Source organism: Pinus tabuliformis, chromosome 1_2, assembly GCF_031772625.1.
Source record: "Pinus tabuliformis cultivar Carrire ecotype Pingquan chromosome 1_2, CPIR1, whole genome shotgun sequence".
NCBI lineage: Eukaryota > Viridiplantae > Streptophyta > Pinopsida > Pinales > Pinaceae > Pinus > Pinus tabuliformis.
In genome coordinates, this window is record NC_142298.1 from 1,150,813,974 (window position 1) to 1,150,833,540 (window position 19,567).

The 19,567-nt window shown below is 41.2% G+C and overlaps 1 protein-coding gene across 2 annotated transcripts in view; it reads left to right on the forward strand.

Moving 5' to 3' along the window:
* The window catches only part of LOC149210284 (cytochrome b-c1 complex subunit 6-1, mitochondrial-like), a 147,755-nt gene that overhangs the window by 98,189 nt on the left and 29,999 nt on the right, over positions 1-19,567 (forward strand). For both annotated transcript variants that reach the window (XM_089396673.1, XM_089396672.1), the window contains exon 2: positions 14,110-14,194. In XM_089396673.1, the coding sequence (XP_089252799.1) occupies positions 14,110-14,194 (85 nt within the window). The remainder of the gene's footprint in view (positions 1-14,109; positions 14,195-19,567) is intronic.

The window sequence follows — 19,567 nt, forward strand, 5'->3', positions numbered from 1 at the left end:
TGCCATTTGGGAAAGTTGTCATTATAGATCTGTAACGACCACTAGTTGTATACGCAACCGAAATATTAAAATATTTCGTAGACAAATACATCCATTGTAGGATAGTAAGTGTAAATTGTATATTCTATAAAGAATTGATGTAGGATGATACAAATGAGAATGAGGGTCCCGTATATATATTGCTAGGTAAGTAGCTCTTCACGAACAATTATGTCCTTTAGGGACATACCTTTTCATTAATTGCTAAATAATTAATCATTAATCGCTAATTAATTAATCATTAATCTTATTTGTTGTTTTTTTACATAATTTGTGTTTATTTCTATATAAATTTAGTTCATTACATTGCCTTCCCTTTCAAAAAGATTTGTTCTCAAAGCTTACGGATGAAGGATCAGTTCTCTTCTGTTGATCGGAATATCTTCTTATTTTTGAGCTTGTATCTTTGTTGATACAAGACGATATGATGTTCTGAGCGATAGACAGAATTGTCGTACTGAAAACGGATCAGACCATCCCAGATTAATTTTTTGGGAAACCTTCTGACCCTTGAGATGTGTGGTGAATAGTTATCGTATGACTGGATTGAGCTTAGTTCAGTATTCTTCAGAACATAAGTTTGTTTATGTTCTGCGTGATATAGATTTGTAGATTTATTAAGGCATCTATTCTTGTGATTCGGATGTAGATAAGGAATTTATCTTGTTTGAACTTCCTTAAACGTTTTATGGCAGTGTCCTGATTTCCATCAGGCATTGTTGTTGTTGACTTAACTACTGAATCCTTATTTGGGGTGTCCTCTGTTTCAGTGACAACCTCTGAGTACGTTTTTACTTCAATAGGGTTTGGATTTGCATGAACTGTGAGATTAGTGGCATTGATGTTTGTTTTTTCAGTTTGGAATGCTACATCTGGAGACTTTGATGCTTCCTTTGCGACAAGTTCTTTGAACCTATTTGTCAATGATTTCTTTTTGTCCTTAAGTTTTTTAATCTGTTTGAGCAGATTATGATTATGATTTTTGAGATGTAAGCATTCCTCATTCTCTGAGGCAACTTTATTTTGGCCTTCACGCTTTTCGTTTTTTAAACACTTGATTTGTTCTACTAATGTTTGGTTAAGGCTCTTTAAACGTAAATTTTATTCTTCTTGTTCTAATAAATGCTCCTTGAGTTCCTTCTTTGATGCTTTAGCTTTCTTGACTTATTCGAGTAGTTTTTCTTGGTGATCTCCGAGGTGCAAAATTTGTTGATTTTTAAGGTACCTTGGATATGTGGTTTCCCATGGGTTAATCTCTACCTAGGGAAAGTGTCCAAAATAATTCTTTTCCTAAGTGTGACTTTACAAAGTGAAAGTGACTTTATAAGTGGTAGAGTCAATGTTAAATTATAAAGTGAAAAGTGACTTTAGACATAAAGTACAATGTGGGTACTTTATTTAATGGGTGAGTTAAAAAATAGAAAGTGAGAATCAAATGCACATTTATTCTTATCCCTTAATCTAACTGAATCTGAGCCATTAGATCTTAGGGTTGCCCAAAAGTCATTTAGGGAAACAAAAGGGGGAAAAGAAAAGAGAAACTGCATTCATTCTTCATGAGCATATTAGAGAAAGGAGGTTGAGAGCTCGTGAAAAGTTCTGAAGGAGAAATTTGTTGCAGCAAGCTGAAGGAGTGATTTCTAGGCAAAGATGGGCACAAAATTCAAGGCATAGAAAACAATAGAAAGTACAGTACGAACATCATTTAATGCTGTGAGCTGCATGTCGTTCGAGAGAAGTTTTTGAGATTTTTTTTTGAAAAATCTGTATAGTACAGTCTGTATAGTTTGTATCCGTACAATACATATTTTCAGCTTCAAGTGGGCATGGTTTTCAAGGAGTTTTGGGCTGAAGAGATAAATTTTGCTGTTTTGTTTTGTCTGCAAATGTATTTTTCCTGAACTTGAAAGATAAATAAATTTGAAGAGCTCTCTAACAGGTTTTCCCTAGAGAAGATTGAAGGGGTTTTGTCTGGGTCTAAGTTGATCAAAAGTCCGTGTATATTTTTATGTGTGTTGCTGGTTTGTTTATGCCCCTATTTATTTTCAGCATGTGTTGACAATCGCATGTGTTTTAATATGAAAATTTCATTTCCATAATTCTATATGTTGAATGTATGTTTATGGGAAAGGGCATTTAACTAAATGGGAGTGATAAGGTGAAATTAAAACCGGGTTGGGATTGCAGGAAACTTTTTAGTGATTAGATTTCAACAAAATTTCTTTTTCTTTGCTGCAGATGACTTCTTCAAGCTCTTTTTATTTCTTTGATATAGTTTTTTTGTTATCTTGAAACGTCACGTCTGAGATATCCTTAAGGTCTTTTAATGAAGATTTTATTGATTTTGATTTACTTATTATGTATTGAAATGTTACCATCTTCCTTTTATAAAGAAACATCAAAACTTGTTTTTTTATGTTCAACATGAATGTACCCAAATCCTTAAATTAGGGTTGACCAAGTATGATGTCAGTCTTTTTATCTATTCTTACAACATGAAATTGAGATATGTACTCATAATGACCTATTGTCACTTGTAGATCACTAATTCTATATTCTTTTTGGTAAAAAATATTTTTCTTTACACCAATGCTTAGATCTGGAATTAATAGTTGATTTGCCAAGTTGATGTTGATATAATTTTTATCGTTGCTTGGGTTGATAGCGACATTAACTTCTCATTCTTGGATACTTCCTTTAATGTAATTACTTCGTGATTTGTAACTGAAAGACCATTATAGGAAAACCTTTCTTTCTTCGTCATTTTAGAATTGAGCTCCATCATTTTTTTTCAATGATTGATCCCATTTCTTTTGTCGAGATGACTTAAGGTATTATGTAATCGTTTTTTTTGGTTTCTTTTTCTTTAGTTTATATATATATATATATATATTTTAAATTAATTAAATTAATTATTTTTTTTATTGAATTAATATATATATATATATATATTTATTTATTTATTATTATATATATATATATATATAATTAAATTGATTTAAATTAAAATAATTAATTTAACTCGATGTTGCGTTTGACCTGATTGTTGTTGACTGGTGACCCAATGCAGCTTTTCGACCCTCGATTAATTGTTCACAGGTAAGGGTTTCGTTGACGGCTAGGCGTGGAGCACGGTGACGTGAAAGGCTCAGATCATTTTGACTTGATCCCCGTCTTTTTCTAGAAATTACACCCACAGTTAGATTAATACCCTTTAATATTTTAATTTTCCAAAGTTTAGACTTAGGAACTCCATTAAAAATATTAATTATTTTAATAAAAGTCTCTGGATGGAATTTCCCAAAACGGTTTTTGGGTTCTTTGGAATGCATGTGCCCAAGTTTGCTTGCAAAATTTGAGGCCTAGAGCACATCCGATGCTACCCAAAATCAACACTCCCTTTTAGCGAGGAATGTGCTCTAGCAATATACTGCTGCTGCATATTGCTCTGATTCTGAAGCGTCGTCCTCTGCGTTGCTGATGTCTGACATGTTGTCCACCAACTACCGCGCTGCTGTTGCGACTGTACAACTGCCTTTGACACTGCCACTGCCAATGCTACATGTGTACTACAACTCCCTCTCTACATTTGCTATGTTGCTAGCATTGCCACTGCTACCGCTGCATTTGTACTTCAACTCAGTTACTGAGAGAAGCAACTGAAAAACATCCAAAATTACTGAACTAACTGTGTTCAGTATGATACCACGTGAATGCTGGAACTGACTGCTGCTAGTCTCTACGTTGACCCTCGGAATCTATTGCACTGCGGTTGACCTCTGCTCCGTGCCATCTACAATGCTGCCAACTCTACTCTGCGCTGCTCAGACTTTGGCGCTTCTAGCCACTGCAACTGTCTCCCCGACACTCCTCGGCACCATCTAACACTAGTCCATCTTGCTACTGCAAAAATGGGTTCTTGTAGCAAGTTATTAATCCAAGAGGTGGACTTCTCAAGGATCTTGCCCATCTATAGCTCTTTCGAACTACAACTCCAAATCAGCCCACCTCCCTCCTGGAGGTATCTTGGCTGTCACGGTGAACTCCTCCTCGTTGATCTTCACGACAACAACCTTAGGATCATGCTTCTCATCCTTGTCCTTTTTTTTCAAAGGACATTGGGATGCATAGTGGCCCATCTCGCCACATCTGAAACACTTCACCTTGGAGAGGTCCTCCTTTCGTCTCTGTTGCCCCTGTTGCCCCTTCGATGTAAGGGCTGCATTATCTCCTCCTCCTTGGGCTTCGACCCACTGCTGCTGTTGCTTCCATCAAGTTTGACCTTGACCAGGTCTCTCCTTAGCTCCTCTTGTTTTAGACCTACTCACATCTCATCCCAATTAGGCAATGCTGCTCTGCCCAAGATACTCTGGACAAAGACTTGCCACTCATCTGAGATAAAATTGAGGGCCAGTCTAACCAACTTTGAATCTTGAGGTGTATGCCTTGCAACAGACAACTCACCATGGGTTTCCTTTAGCTTCATGAGGAATGGATCCACATGCTCTCCCTTTTGTATTTGTGAGCAGATCTTAGCATTTGCTCTAAGTACATCTTCCGCTGCTTGGAAGATCCCTGATGTAATTTGGCCAAGGCATCCCACATCTCTTTAGTAGTCGCTTTGCTAGCAACGTGGTAAACCACGTGATCTTTGTTTCCATCTAGGATCATCCTCTTGGCCTTTTCCATCTCAGCCTTGTACTTTTATAGTCTGCTTTGGGAAATTATAGAGGTTCAGTTTTTAGTCGGCAGGAGCATTGGTGAGTAGCACATTTGGTAGTGCTCACACTAGTACCACCAGTAGTAGAGACTTGTGCGAGTTATGTCACTGGAGGATGGTGCATATGCATCATGGATCTTTGAGAGTACTGAGGGAGATCACTACTGGAGTTCCTGATTTCAGTGTCGAGCATTTTGAGGTCTGCAAAGGGTGTGCTTTGGGCAAGTATAGGTTCAATTTTCAGTCGACAAGAGCATTGGTGAGTATCACATTTGGGAGCACTCACACTAATACCACCAACAATAGAGACTTGTGTGAGTTATGGCATTGGAGGATGGCGTATATGCATCGTGGAGCTTTGAGAGTATTGAGGGAGATCACCAGCAGTAGAGACTTGTGCGAGTTATGGTACATGAGTTACCCTGACCTTTGTTTTTCTACCTTTCTTCATGTGCCTTTTGCCTTTGATTGATTTTTCTTCATGAGAGAATGATGTATAGGATATAGCAGTGATTACCCCCTTAAGGTGGGGCATTTCATTGCCCACTAGGGGTTGGGACAATCATGGGTTCCGTAATGATGGAAGGGGTCAATATGAGGGACCCTGGGAACTAGGGTGATGGCCATGATGATAGGGTTAGAGCTCATGTTTGGCTTTTGCCCACGTGCTAAATGTGTATGTCCCGACCATCTTTTGCATTTTATGGTACATTTCTTGTTGAGAGTGGCCAAATTATGCTTTTTCCTTTTCTTTTAGCTGCATCAACCTCCAGGGCATTGTTCTAGGCCCGACCCAAGGTGTGGACAAGGGGAGGGGGAGGCTAACTCCTTGTGGACGAGGGGGAGGCTAACTCCTTGTGGACCCAATGGACAAATGTGGACCCAGATGAGAAATATGGTGAATGGGGTTATAATGAGTGGAGGGGGGTGATGTATGTGGTGTCGAGAAGCGGGACCACGTAACCAAAATCAGGGTTTCCCATGTAGTGCCACCTCTAAAGCTAATAGCCAATAAAGGAGATCCCACGAGACTAGGATACAAGGTTAACCATCTTGAACAAACAAAGTTTGTTCTTCACGTTAAATACGCTAGAAGTCTTGGAATATGTAGATCATCATTGAGATACAAGAATAAATATATTAAAATGTATGAGTAAGAATGATGATACAATTAATGAGGGTCCTGTACATTGTATATATAGCCAGGTAAGTACCCTTTCACGACTAGGCATGTCTGTAGAGACATGCTCCTTTGTTTAACTAATTATTATTTAATTACATATTATTATGATTATTATTTATTATCTATTTTTATTATTTTTACATAACACCATCAAATTGGGTCGAGGAGACACGAGTACAAACCTAGCCCACTCTTTTTGCTGAATCCTCCCACTAATCCATCCAAAAGTATCCATGATAAGTAAACAAAATTACCTAGCTATACAATGAAAAGCCATACCTTCGGGGTTGGGAGGCACACCTTTAAACATACAATCATGACAGATGGGCGAGGGACCACATGGTTGGCTCATGTGGAGGAGATAGTGGCACATCGAGCTATCTGGGGGCTGCAAGGGGCTGCTGGTTGCCGACTTGGGACTATCTAAGGGAAAAAATTTCTCTTATGGACACTACCCATAGGTGGTGGTTTACATGGAGTACATCCACCTTAGAGAAAGGTGTACGATTGGGGCTGGCGTTTATCATAGAGGAGGGTAGTCGAGTCAAGAGGTTTGGAAGGTAGCCGGGAAGGTCACGCTTCCCAATTATGTTAGGGAAACCAAGAGTTCAACCAGGGTGTGGGTTCAAAAGTTAGACACTTACCTCCTCCTAAACCCCATGTGCGAGATAGACACCATCCGGTTTGCTACATTGCACTTGGAGGGGGATGCACAAGAGTGGTGGTAACATGCACTGATCACACTAGGGCACATTCATATCACCTCATACACAAAGTTTACTAAACGACTGATTGAGAGATTTGATAGGAAGGACCTCAAGTTGCATTTCAGGGAGTTAGCACACCTGGGACAGATGGGCAGTGCAGAGGCTTACATATCGGAGTTCTAGAGGCTGGCAGTAATGGTATCAGATATCTCTGGAGGCACGATTGATTATGCTGTTCGTAGAGGGGTTGTTTGATCCTTTGCGTGGATGGGTGAGTGCTTACAAGCCCACGCCATTGATGGACGCTATCTCCAAGACCCGAGACATGATTGACCCAGTTCCCAAGACTAGGGCCCCCATACCCACTAGACCCTTGGCTCCTTAGGGGAGCAGAGATACCCGTTAGCATTAGAGAGAGGTTGGGCGCGGTTAGTAGGATGAGGAAACCAAAAGGGACTTTTGGAGGAGGAAGTTGTGTTTCACGTGCCAAGAGCATGGTGCACTGGGGCACAAGTGCACCAAGGGCAAGGTCCATTACATCGAGGTGTACTCAGATAGTGTGCCGGAGGATGAGGCTGAGCAGAAGATAAACCACAGAGATGGGCAACCACAGTTTGCTGGAGGAGGACCACCACCTCAGGGAAGAGGCCCATTCATCCCCTTTGGGGGCGTTTTTGCTTCACTTCGGGGAGTTTCAAAGTACTTGACACTATGGATCAGGGGCACAGTGCAGGGGCAACGTGTGTCGGTATTGGTGGACAGTGGGGCTACCCACAACTTTATTGATGCCTAGATGGTGGAGTAGAGGGGCATACATACAAAGACATTTGAGGGGTTTTCGGTGTTGGTACCAGGAGACTCAACTATGCAATGTACAGGATATGTTCCCAGTCTGACTCTGACTGTGGGAAATTATTGTGTGACTGATCATTTCTTTGTGGTTGATGTTCAAGACACCAACGTGGTGATGGGTGTCCAGTGGTTGTATTCATTGGGGCAAGTCATTACACATTGGAAGAAATTGGAGATGGAGTTTATGGGCCCAGATGGTTAGTTGGTAGTGTTGAGGGTAATGCACTCCTACCCACCACAGACAGTATCTGCCCATCGAATGGAGGTAGATTTACAATGTGGGTGATGGAGCTCAAGATTTCAGAGACGGGGACTTAGGCCCGACTGGTCCATCTAGACATCCTTGCCCTGTTGGAGAGACATCATGCAGTTTTTAGGGAGATCCCTCCAGGCAGGCCACCAGATCGGGGTTTTGAGCACACCATTGAGTTGGAGGAGGGCTCACATGCAGTTATCACCACCCCATATCGACACCCCAAGGCCTACAGGGACAAGATTGAGAGGGCCATCCAGGAGCTATTGGTGTTGGGACATATCAGGCCTAGTACTAGCCCTTTTGCTTCATCAGTGGTGCTGGTAAAGAAAAAGGGTGGGACCCTTCTTATGTGCATTGAATACTCTGCCCTGAACAAGAAGCCCTTGAAGAACCGACACCCCATACCCCGTATAAATGAGTTGATGGATGAGCTTAGAGGAGCCAAGTACTTCTCTAAGATAGACTTGTGCTCGGGGTACCACCAAATTCGGGTGCATGAGCGTGACATTCCGAAGACGACATTCATATGCCATATGGGCACTTTGAGTTCTTGGTGATGCCTTTCGGGCTCCCCAATGCCTCAACCACATTTCAGTCTTGCATGAACCATGTGTTCCGCAAGCATCTGCGCAGATTTGTTCTAGTGTTCTTCGATGATATACTTATCTACAACAAGACATGGGAGGAGCACCTGCAACACTTGGAACAAGTCTTGAGCATCTTGGAGGAGCAACACTTTTATCCCAGGGTGTCCAAGTGCGAATTTGGGTTGATCGAGATGTTGTACATGGGGCTCTTGATAGGAAAGGATGGAGTTAGAGTCCACAAGAGAAAATCTGCGCCATCTTTGATTGACACACACCCATGAACATAATTGAGCTGAGGGGATTCCTGGGAACACATACATATTACAGGTGCTTCGTGAGGGGATTTTCCTAGTTGGTTGTACCCCTTACACACCTCATGTATAAGGGGGCATTCAGTTGGTTAGACACAACTCAGGAGGCCTTTGAGTGCCTCAAGGTGGTCATGAGTACTTCCCTGGTTTTGGCGTTATTGGATTTCTCCTACCCCTTTGTATTGGAGTGTGATGCATCAGGTGGGGGTATTGGGGCAATGCTGACGTAGAGGGGCCATCCCATAGCCTATGAGAGCAAGAAGCTCCGAGACTACTAGCGGCTATACTCTATCTATGACAAAGAGATGCTAGCCATAAAGCATGCACTAGCCAAGTTCAAGCAGTATTTAGTGGGCAACAAATTCAAGGTGAAGATTGACCACAACAGTCTTCAATTTTTCCTAGAGCAGGAGTTGCAGGAGAGACAACAAAAGTGTGTAATTAAGATCCAAGCGTATAACTTTGAGATAGAATATTTCCAAGAGGCCCCCCGACACTCTCTCTTATGGATATTACTTAGGATTGGAGGGCATAACTCTTGGTAGAGTATTCCAAAAACTAGCAGGTGTGCGAGATTTTGGATGGCACCTTTGGAGATGACAGGTACTAAGTGATGGACAAGGTCATAAATTACAAGGATAGGATCTATTTGGTAGCAGGATCACAACTCAGAGAGAGGATCATGCAAGCAACCAATGACTCCCCTATGGTAGGACACCCCAAAATCCTTAAAACTTACAGGGCCATCAGGGAGCGTTTCTCTTGGAAGGGTCTCAAGGGGGATGTGTTGAGGCACGTGCAAGAGTGTGGAGTTTGTCAGAGGAACAAGGGGGAGCCATCACACCCTGCACAATTACAAAAATATCACTTCTTATTCTTGAGAGGAAGTGGGAGAGCGTGTCCATGGATTTCATTACGGGTCTTTTGGTCGCACAGGGGCGTGACTAATCTATGTGGTGGTGGACAAGTTGACCAAGTTCGCCCATTTCTTCGCTATATCGGCTAGATCCTAAGCTTCACATATCACAAAGCTCTTCTTTAGGGAGGTATTCAGACTACATGGTCTCCCAGAGACCATAGTCAGTGACGGGGACAGTAGGTTCATGTGGGCATTTTGGCAGGAGCTATTCAGGTTGGTGGGGATGGAGCTCACTCCCAATACCAGTTACCACCCCTAGAAAGTCGAGCAGACCGAGATTATAAATAATTGACTGGAGGGGTACTTGCGCAACTATGTGATAGGGCAACAACGAGCTTGGGTAAAGTGGTTGCATCTTAGAGAGTTTTGCCACTTACCACTTGTCTTTTGGTATGTCTCTTTTGTGTCCTTTCTAGTTATGATGTACTTTCTTTTTCTGACATGATTTTTGGAGATAACAGGGCCCCTGGGGCAAAGGATTGGATCCGAGAGAGCTAAGAGATTCTTAAGGCCCTCAAGGATAATCTGCAGGTAGCTCAAAATCAACATAAAATGTATGCTGACAGGTGCAGGGTAGAGAGACAGTTTGAGGTGGGTGACATGGTCTATTTGCGCCTCAAGCCATATTGATAGTCCTCACTGAAGCAAAAGGGAGTTGAAAAGCTCAAGCCGCGGTTCTGTAGAGTTTGGACCCTATAGGTTAAGTAGGAGAATTAGGGAGGTAGCCTACGAGTTGGAGCTTCTAGCCGGAAGCAAGGTGCATAATGTCTTTCATGTATCATGCCTGAAGAAGGCACTTGGATAATAGATCACGACCATTATAGAGCTGCCACCATTGGATGATGAGGGTCATCTAGAGCTAGTTCCAGAGGCCATTTTGGAGGTGAGGGAAAGGAAGCTCAGGAATTGGGTTATCAGGGGGTAGCCTACGAGTTGGAGCTTCTAGCCGGAAGCAAGGTGCATAATGTCTTTCATGTATCATGCCTGAAGAAGGCACTTGGATAATAGATCACGACCATTATAGAGCTGCCACCATTGGATGATGAGGGTCATCTAGAGCTAGTTCCAGAGGCCATTTTGGAGGTGAGGGAAAGGAAGCTCAGGAATTGGGTTATCAGGGAGTTTTTGGTTAGGTGGAAGGACCTTCCTAAGGAGGATGCCACATGGGAAGGTGAGCAGGTGTTGCAACATCCAACACTAAAATTGTTTGAGGGCAAGCAAGTTTTGGTAGGGGTGATTGTAATATCCTTGATTTCTTAAGTGACAAAAGGGGATCACAATTTTCGCACAATTTTGGCTTAGGCATTGAATTTTGGTGACTAACTTAGGAGAAGGGGGGAAAATCAAAATTTTGTTGGGTTGTGGGACCACCCACATTTGGTCATATGCACCCCATGGAGGTAGAACCAATCTGTGGAGAGAGGAAAGAGAGGGAAAATTGAACTAAATGGAGGAAGGTGCCCACAACGAGGAAAAAGGGAGGCAACAAGCTTAAATAGGAGGTGAAGGCTATTGTTTAGGGTTTTTGTAAATTTTACGTATGAATCTAACTGTTCGTTTGAGCTGCTCAGCCAAGCCAACATAGTGCTGCTTAGCACAAGAGGATTTCTTGGCGGAGATCTCAGCTCTTGCTCCGGTGGTCCTTGAGTGCCACCCTAAGGGAGATTTCAGGCATTTTGTGGCCCTTTCCGGAGCAAGGACAGGAGGACTGTCCAGTTTTGCATGTGGCCAGGACATTGGGGATAATTTGCACCAATTGTGGGACACAGTTGTGGACTGAGATAAATTTCGGGAATTTTGGGGCTGATTTGGAGTGGGATTTGCTGGAGATTTTGCGTGGTTTGCAGCCTGGGAAGTGAGGGAGCAGTTCAGGCCAAGCATTTGTCCTCTTGGGCTTGCACAGGCATTTTCTGGCCTTTGATACAAAGGGCTTAAGGTACAAGGGAAATTGGGGGTGTAAGGGCTGGAGCTTCAAGGAGAAATTGGAGGAGAATTTTGGCAATAATTTTAGTGGAGTTTCCGGGAGATTGGTGGAGTACCCAATAACTTGTTTTATCTGTGGTCAAGGAGACTGGGTAACTCACACTTTTTGTGGGTTTTCGGGTGGTGCACTTGGGAGCCAATTCCTTTCTGGGTTTGGTGGAGCTGAATGAGAAAGAGCACCAGGAGTCATTTCATCCTTTTTTTGAGCACTTCTGAGACCGGTACAAGCATTTTCCTTATGCAGCAACGTCCAAAATTCCAAAGGCAGTGCAGGGATTAATTAACCTGGGTTTGTCATTGCTTGCTATAGCAAGCCCAGGTGCCTCTGTTCCACTCATATTGTACTCAATTGCTCTCAAATTAACAGAATGACTCAGTTGCCAACTTATTTTCTTTGTGAATAATTATAACTTGTGGGTTTATAAAAATTTAATTTGCTGTTCACAGTTCATGTCTCTGTTTACACTCAATATTTCCATTTAAGAATATTGCATAAAAATTCAAAATTCAATTTTTTTTTTTTTTTTTTTGAGGTCATGAAGAACATGCCTTATATTTTTCTTTTGACAAATACATGAAGAACATGCCGTATATTTTTCTTTTGACAAATACATGAAGAACATAACATTACAAGTACATCGATGATAAAATATTAATTATGAAAACCGACCATAGCTACAAAAATTCAACATGTTTTAGATCAAGAAGGTGATCGAAAGGAATTTATATGAACATTTAGTACTTGATACTACTATTTGATTGTTTTAACTTTTCACAATGCTTGAGGTTGGGATGGTGGAAGCATTGGACTTGAATGACTAATGGAAACATGTGTACAATATATAAAGGTTGAGATGACCCAAAAAATGAGAAGAACTAGAGCAATAACCACAATGATCAACCCTTTGGAATGTTGCATTTCCTGATTTTTTGACGTGGAGGCTTCACTACTTGTAACATTGTTGCTGAAAATATAATATTTAAATCACCAAAAGCCCAACTAAAAGCCCATCACATAAAATTTATGTTTTGAGCTACAACTTGTACAATATGTTTAGATTCAGTGCAATTACAAAAATAACGGATGGAAAAAATGATCATATTGTCTAATCATCGATGTCCATGATTGTCAAAACTGAAGATATATGCCTAGAGTATCCTTGAAATATGCCTACAAAATCCTTAAGTTCTGTCTAGAACATCCCAAAAATCTATTCCAAATGTCCCCTAGAATATCCTTGCAACATGCCTAGAAAATCCTTAAAATTTGTCTAGAACATCCCAAAAATCTATTCGAAATGTACCTAAAATTTGGCCAGAACATCCTTGGGATGATTAGCAAGTCCCCAATTCTCCAATGAAGTCCCCCACTGTTCAGGGACGTTTCTTCACTACTTGTAACATTGTTGCTGAAAATATAATATTTAAATCACCAAAAGCCCAACTAAAAGCCCATCACATAAAATTTATGTTTTGAGCTACAACTTGTACAGTATGTTTAGATTCAGTGCAATTACAAAAATAATGGATGGAAAAAATGATCATATTGTCTAATCATCGATGTCCATGATTGTCAAAACTGAAGATATATACCTAGAGTATCCTTGAAATATGCCTACAAAATCCTTAAGATCTGTCTAGAACATCCCAAAAATCTATTCCGAATGTCCCCTAGAATATCCTTGCAACATGCCTAGAAAATCCTTAAAATTTGTCTAGAAAATCCCAAAAATCTATTTAAAATGTACCTAAAATTTGGCCAGAACATCCTTGGGACGATTAGCAAGTCCCCAATTCTCCAATGAAGTCCCCCACTGTTCAGGGACGTTTCCTAAGGGTCCACAAGTCCCTGGAATGTGGGAATGGCAGGTAGGTGGGTTTTTTGGGGGGACGGGTCCCTTTGCAACATGGATTATTATATATCTTTTGGGTTTTGTTTTCTAGGACGTTCTTTTTCTTTAGCTTTATTACTTTCAGCATTACCTAGGAGTGGCTTCTGCACTCCCACATTGTATTCACACTTGGTGTAACTTTTAGTCTCATTGACCTATTTTCGTGATTATTTGTCATACATCAATAAAATGATCTTATCTTATCTTGTTAATTAGGAAGGCTTTAAGTGAGAACGTGTTGGACCATCAGTGCTCTCTTTACAAAGAGAATGGGTAGAGTGTTAGCCCCTCTTTTTCTTCTTCTTCTGCAGAAGTACTCTATGAGAAGAACTTATGCAACATAAGCCGTCTCATCCACCCAATTGAACATTTCAGATAGCTAAGGTTTTCTTTATATGTAATAAATATGTATTAAGCTTGTAGCGATCTAAGAGAAAGCCGATGTGGGAAATCAAGGTGTTATGTAACAACATAGCATTCAATGATACTGTGTTGTGATTGTGCTCGTGAGAGCAATATCACAAATATTTTGTTCCTTGGCATGTAACCCATATTCATACTAGTTATAGTGGATTGTTTGAAGTCTTGGGAACTATTATTTTGTTTGGCTTGATAGTATTCATATGTTGTATTGATTTCCCTTATTAATTTACTTTTCAGGTCAGATGAGGAGCCTGTTGATCCTAAACATGAAGTTGAGGAATCTTGCAAGCCGAAGTGTGTGAAACCACTTCTTCAATATCAGGTATTGTTCTTTTTCTTGTAGATATCTAGTATACTAAATTATTGCTTTGCATAGATGTGCTTTGGTAGTTGTACAAGACATGTGAGATTCTTTTTCTGGAAAATACTTTGTTAAATGGAAGCAAGGCATTAAGTAAATTGCTCTCTTTGTATATGATCAGTCTACCTAATATAAGGTGCATATTTTAGTTGATTCAGTGTTTTTGCCATATGTAGTAGAGCGTGGGCAGCAAAGTGAGGAACAATGGCCTTTTCAACTTTCCAGATGGTAAATGATTAAGGTAGGGTTTTAGGAAGAATATGTACTAAGAATTGTTACCACTCAAATTCTATGTTAAAATGTTGAAAGCTCCAACCCACACTGTACAATCTGAGTGGAACCTCAATAGGTTACCCATTATCACCTTAGCGACCTACCTTTGCCTCTTTAGGCCGGCTCTCCTTCATCTTCAAGACCCCCCCAAAAAATAAAATAAAAAATAAGGGCATAAGCAATAAGCAGCAGGGTGATATCACAAGTAAACCCACTGATAAAGTTGGGTTTAAAAGAGAAAAGAAATATTGGTGATGGAGGGATGAGAAGATTAGTGCCAATATTCAAGGGTGATGGGGTCAAGAGGATGTTAAGGATTAGGGGATATCAAGAAGAATGAGCCTTCTTAGGTCGGTTACTTGGAATAATGGATCAAGAGGAGGGGGTGGGAGAAGCTCGTATATCAGGATAAGCTGCAAAATGAAAAATTCACTACAGAGGATTCCTAAATAGGATTGCCCTTAGCCCAAGGATCGAATATGGCAGGAAAGAAACCAAGCGTTTACTAAGGGAACCCCCACGGGGGTCTGGCTAGCAAAGAGGGTCAACAAATATTTCACACCAATAAAGAGGACACAAAGACCTATGTCTTTGACACTTTCTTCTACATGACAAAGTTGCCCCTCAGTGGATCTATTGCACTACGCCTAGTGGTGATTTTGAATCATTAACAAATTAAACCCTTAATAATACTGTAGACAGAACCAAGAAAGAAAAGTGTTCTAGATCAAAAGATACATCACATAATAACCTAAGACCCCAATAATCACCAAAATATTTTCATTTAGCCCCAGGGAGAGGGATACTCCCACTATACAATCATGGATCTCAAATTAAGAATTCCTTCCTTTATGAGAGGTAAGGAATTTAAAATTTTTCATGGAGATACTTAGATGTAGCATTGAAAAAGCTAGACCTAATCTTACTCCTAGAAACTAAATAATTATTATGTAAATATAAAATAATAATAAAAAAAGAAGTGGCCATTCCAAATGCCCAATAAAATAACAACCCCCCATGAAAGTGTGTCAATCCCCCCAAGGAGTTTCATGCTTGAACAATTTTCTTAATAATTATTTGATTGCCTTGAATCAAGTACCCAATGTGCTGCTCCTGCTACTTAGCATTACCACTAGAACTATAATTGGTTTCAGGGACTCCTTAAGTGCCAACTGGATGCAAAACAGATAAACCTTCCCTATCCTTTGCCACTGCTCGCATGGCTTCATCTGGGTTCGATTTGGCAAGCCTCCAAGCACTGATTCTAACAGGATGCTTCTGCATTCCATTTTTTATCCTATTTACAGCTTCGACATCATCAGGATCAACAGTGGATGGCAATTGTAGGGACCAAGCGTGGAATAAATTTTTCCTGATGCTCGAAAAATATTCTAGGTGGTGTACATGATGTACTTTTATACTGCAGATCAAGAAAACTTCCCCCACTTAAACCAGTGGCAGGTTAACAACTTTGAGTAGAAGGTATACTTGGTGCATCACCTTTGGCAGAAATTCCTGGTGGCTCACTTTGTGACCTCGTTCTCTTTTTAATCAGTATAATATGAAAATAAAAAAGATCTCCTAATGGTATTGAAGTGAATAGGCACATCTCGTCAACCTGGTTTTTACAATAACTGAGGCATGCCAAAGAACAACAGCATTACAGTTGTCCATGAATTTAGCAGATATGGCTTTCACACCACCGTTTTCAACAGAGACATGGACTATAGGATTGAAATCTCTTAATGATTGCCGACAGACTTCAGTAATCAATTTTCCCTTGTGATTGGATTCCTTGGCAAGAATAAATATTTGCTGATGAAGCTTCTGGTGTAAATGAACTGTCATCCATCAACGTCAGATTTTTACCAATACCTGCCAAGACTATCTTTTGCATAGCTCTGAATAGGAATAATGTTAAAATTGGCAACTAGGGCCAAACTCCATGTGGGTCATCTTATTAATGGCAGCTGATATTTTTCTTGGATCCCTCTCATTAAGAGGCGTAGGATTGATCTAAAGATCATCCGTTTCCGATAAGTATTCATGGAGATATGAATTTTCTCAAACGACCTATTTCTGACAGGTGCAAACCGTCTCATTTACAGAAGTAAGAGGGAGTTGGCTTCTTGACGTGGAATGGTAAACTGCAAGCTCGTGACTGCCTTGAGGATCTTAACTTTCAGAAGTTATATGGTGATGATGCCGGACCAGATTTGGGAAATGCCTTTGAGTTTCATAAACTCATTTGCATTGATGTTTTTGGTGAACTTCCATCCAGATATATGTTTTGCAGTTAGCATGGTGAGCTCATATTTGGTTGAGCCTCACTGGATTGGTGCCAAGAATCTTCTGAGATATCTTCGGGGCACAATCTATCATGGATTGAGATACACTGCCGGAAATATGAAGCTGCATGATTATTCGAATGCTGACTGGGCAGGCAGTGTGGAGGATCACTAGAGCACTTCTCAGTGCTGGTTCTCTTTGGATTCTACTTCGACATCATGGATGAGCAGGAAGCTGAAGTCGGTTGCTATAAGCACTGCCGAGACCGAATACATAGCTACGAGTATGATCTCGTGTGAAGCTGCCTGGTTGTGGAAGCCCTTCAGTGAGTTGTTACCATTGCGATTCTCTGTGACAACCAGGGGGGATTTGATTGTTGAGGAATCTCGTATTTGATGATTGCTCCAACATGTAGACATCAGATACTACCTTATCTGGGATATGGTAAGTCGATGAGTGAGGAGGCTCCATCGCATTGAGGCTGATGTACAGGTCGCAGACATTTGTTCAAAGCCCCAGGGAAAGGTCAAATCTGTGACTTTCTCGAACAACTTGGAGTCGTTGAGAGACCTTCGTATAAGGGTCCTGCATGTTGCATACATTGAGCTCTGGGAGCTCTGGGGGGCTTGGGGTACTTATTGGAGAAACACACGACCATAGGGCAACTCACCCTCCCCTAATGGTGCGCTGTGTACAGGGTGAATAGCTCAGCCTTTCCTTGTGATACCCCGAGGCGACTTTGGGACAGGATGATTCACTCTCCTATGAGCCAGGATGATTCGTTCTCCTGTGAGCCAGGATGATTAGTTATCTTGTGGGACATGATGATTAGTTCTCCTGTCGAGGCATCCTACCCATGCAGTTTGAGACTCATGGGAAGTACCTCTCATTTGATCAATGAGCAGGGAAATGGGGTTAGGGACCATAGTAGTACTATCGATGGACGCATCGTTGTATCTACTGTACTCCCTATGCTAGGATGACCTTGAACTGATCTGGGATGAACATGAGTGGTTTGAGACACTCTCTTGTGATATAGATCTGGGACCAATAAAATTGACTTCGGATCAGTAAGATTGATATGACACATTCTCTTCAGATGAAACTGACTTCGGGTCAATAGAGAATGGTATGAGACATTCTCGATCAATTCTTCTTCTTCATGGTTCAATAGAGCAGAGCTGAGCAGAGCAGAGCAGTGCAAGGCACTGATGGTAGAGATAGTACAGTCAGACATGGATTAGCGGATGGAGTTCTCCTTAGTTGAGAGGGAGTGTTAAAATTGGCAACTAGGGCCAAACTCCATGTGGGTCATCTTATTAATGGCATTTGATATTTTTCTTGGATCCCTCTCATCAAGAGGTGTAGGATTGATCTAAATATCATCTGATTTCGATAAGTATTCATGGAGATATGAATTTATTTGTGTTATGGGACAATTCGTCAAGGTCGGCCAGCGACCAAATAAACCCCTCTTGTGGTCAACGTTTTAGTATAAATAGAGGTGCCTTGAAAGTCATTTGGACACACATCCTCTTGGTGATGTCTTCCTCTCCACTTGTCTTTGGGTTTTGGTGGGATGAGAAATCTATAGAGGATACGCTGCCCTAGAGGATGCCCTAGGTCCTAACGTTACCATGGAGGAGATTTTAATGCAGTGAAGAAAGGGTTCTACGCAGCTAGTCAACATGCTTTCTACGCAGCCCTAAAGGAGGAATCTTGGAGGAGCCCTAGCCGCAAGTGTATACATGGCCTAGCCGCAAGTATACATGCCCTAACCACAATCAAGGAAGGAAGTATTGTATAAGCTTAACGCTATCAAGAAAAGGATTTCTAGTCTAAGGAGCTTCAATGCATCTAAGGAGTACTAGAGGGAGCCCTAGCCGTAGTGAAAAGAAGCCTACACACAGCTGAAGGATAAGCCCTCGTACGTTGTCCTAAATACCCTAGCCGTAGGTCATGATTTGCTGTCACAAGTAACCCTCAAAACACAACAAAAGATAACCTTGATCTGATGTCTGAGTAGCTCCTAAACCGCTGTCCATAAATATCCTAATCCGCTGTCATAATGGAGACTCTAGCCATTGTATTGAGAAAAGTTCTATACGCTGTCTAGTGGAAGGTCATGAAGCCCTAACAACAGTGAGGAGATCTAAAAGGAAGATGTATTACGCTGTCAATCTAGAGACCTAATTGGCAGCCCTCATCTAGTTCCTATTTGCCATCATGAAAAAGGTCCTATATGCAACTCTATTAGCTGCAATAGAAGAGGCCCTAATCAACGACATACAAAGACCTAAGACGCAACAAGAAGAAGTGGTCTTATGCCGTAGCTAAAGGAAGTATTTCATCAGCATTAGTCACATCGCTGTAGGTGACAACTTGACACATTTGAGATCTGTTCTGGGCATACTGTGCAACAATAAGGCTAATTGGTAGACATTGTTCTTCAAGGGTAATAGCTGGGCACTGTATGATAACCTTACTTGCTACTGGGCTAGGCCGCAGGCCATATCCAGCAGCATATTGTGTTAAGGGTTGCACAAAGATAAGGACTGAAGGTTGATGTGTCTGCTTGTGTGGTCAGCATGTTAGACAACTTGGTTAGATGCAGTAGTTGGATGCAGCATGGTATTAGAGACAACAATAAAGTGCAACATAGTAGTCATTGAGTGTAGATCAGTGATGAGTGCAACATTGAGTGTAGATCTGTGATGAGAGCAACTCAGTGATTGGAGCAACACAGTGACAGGAGCAACAACATGAAGTGCT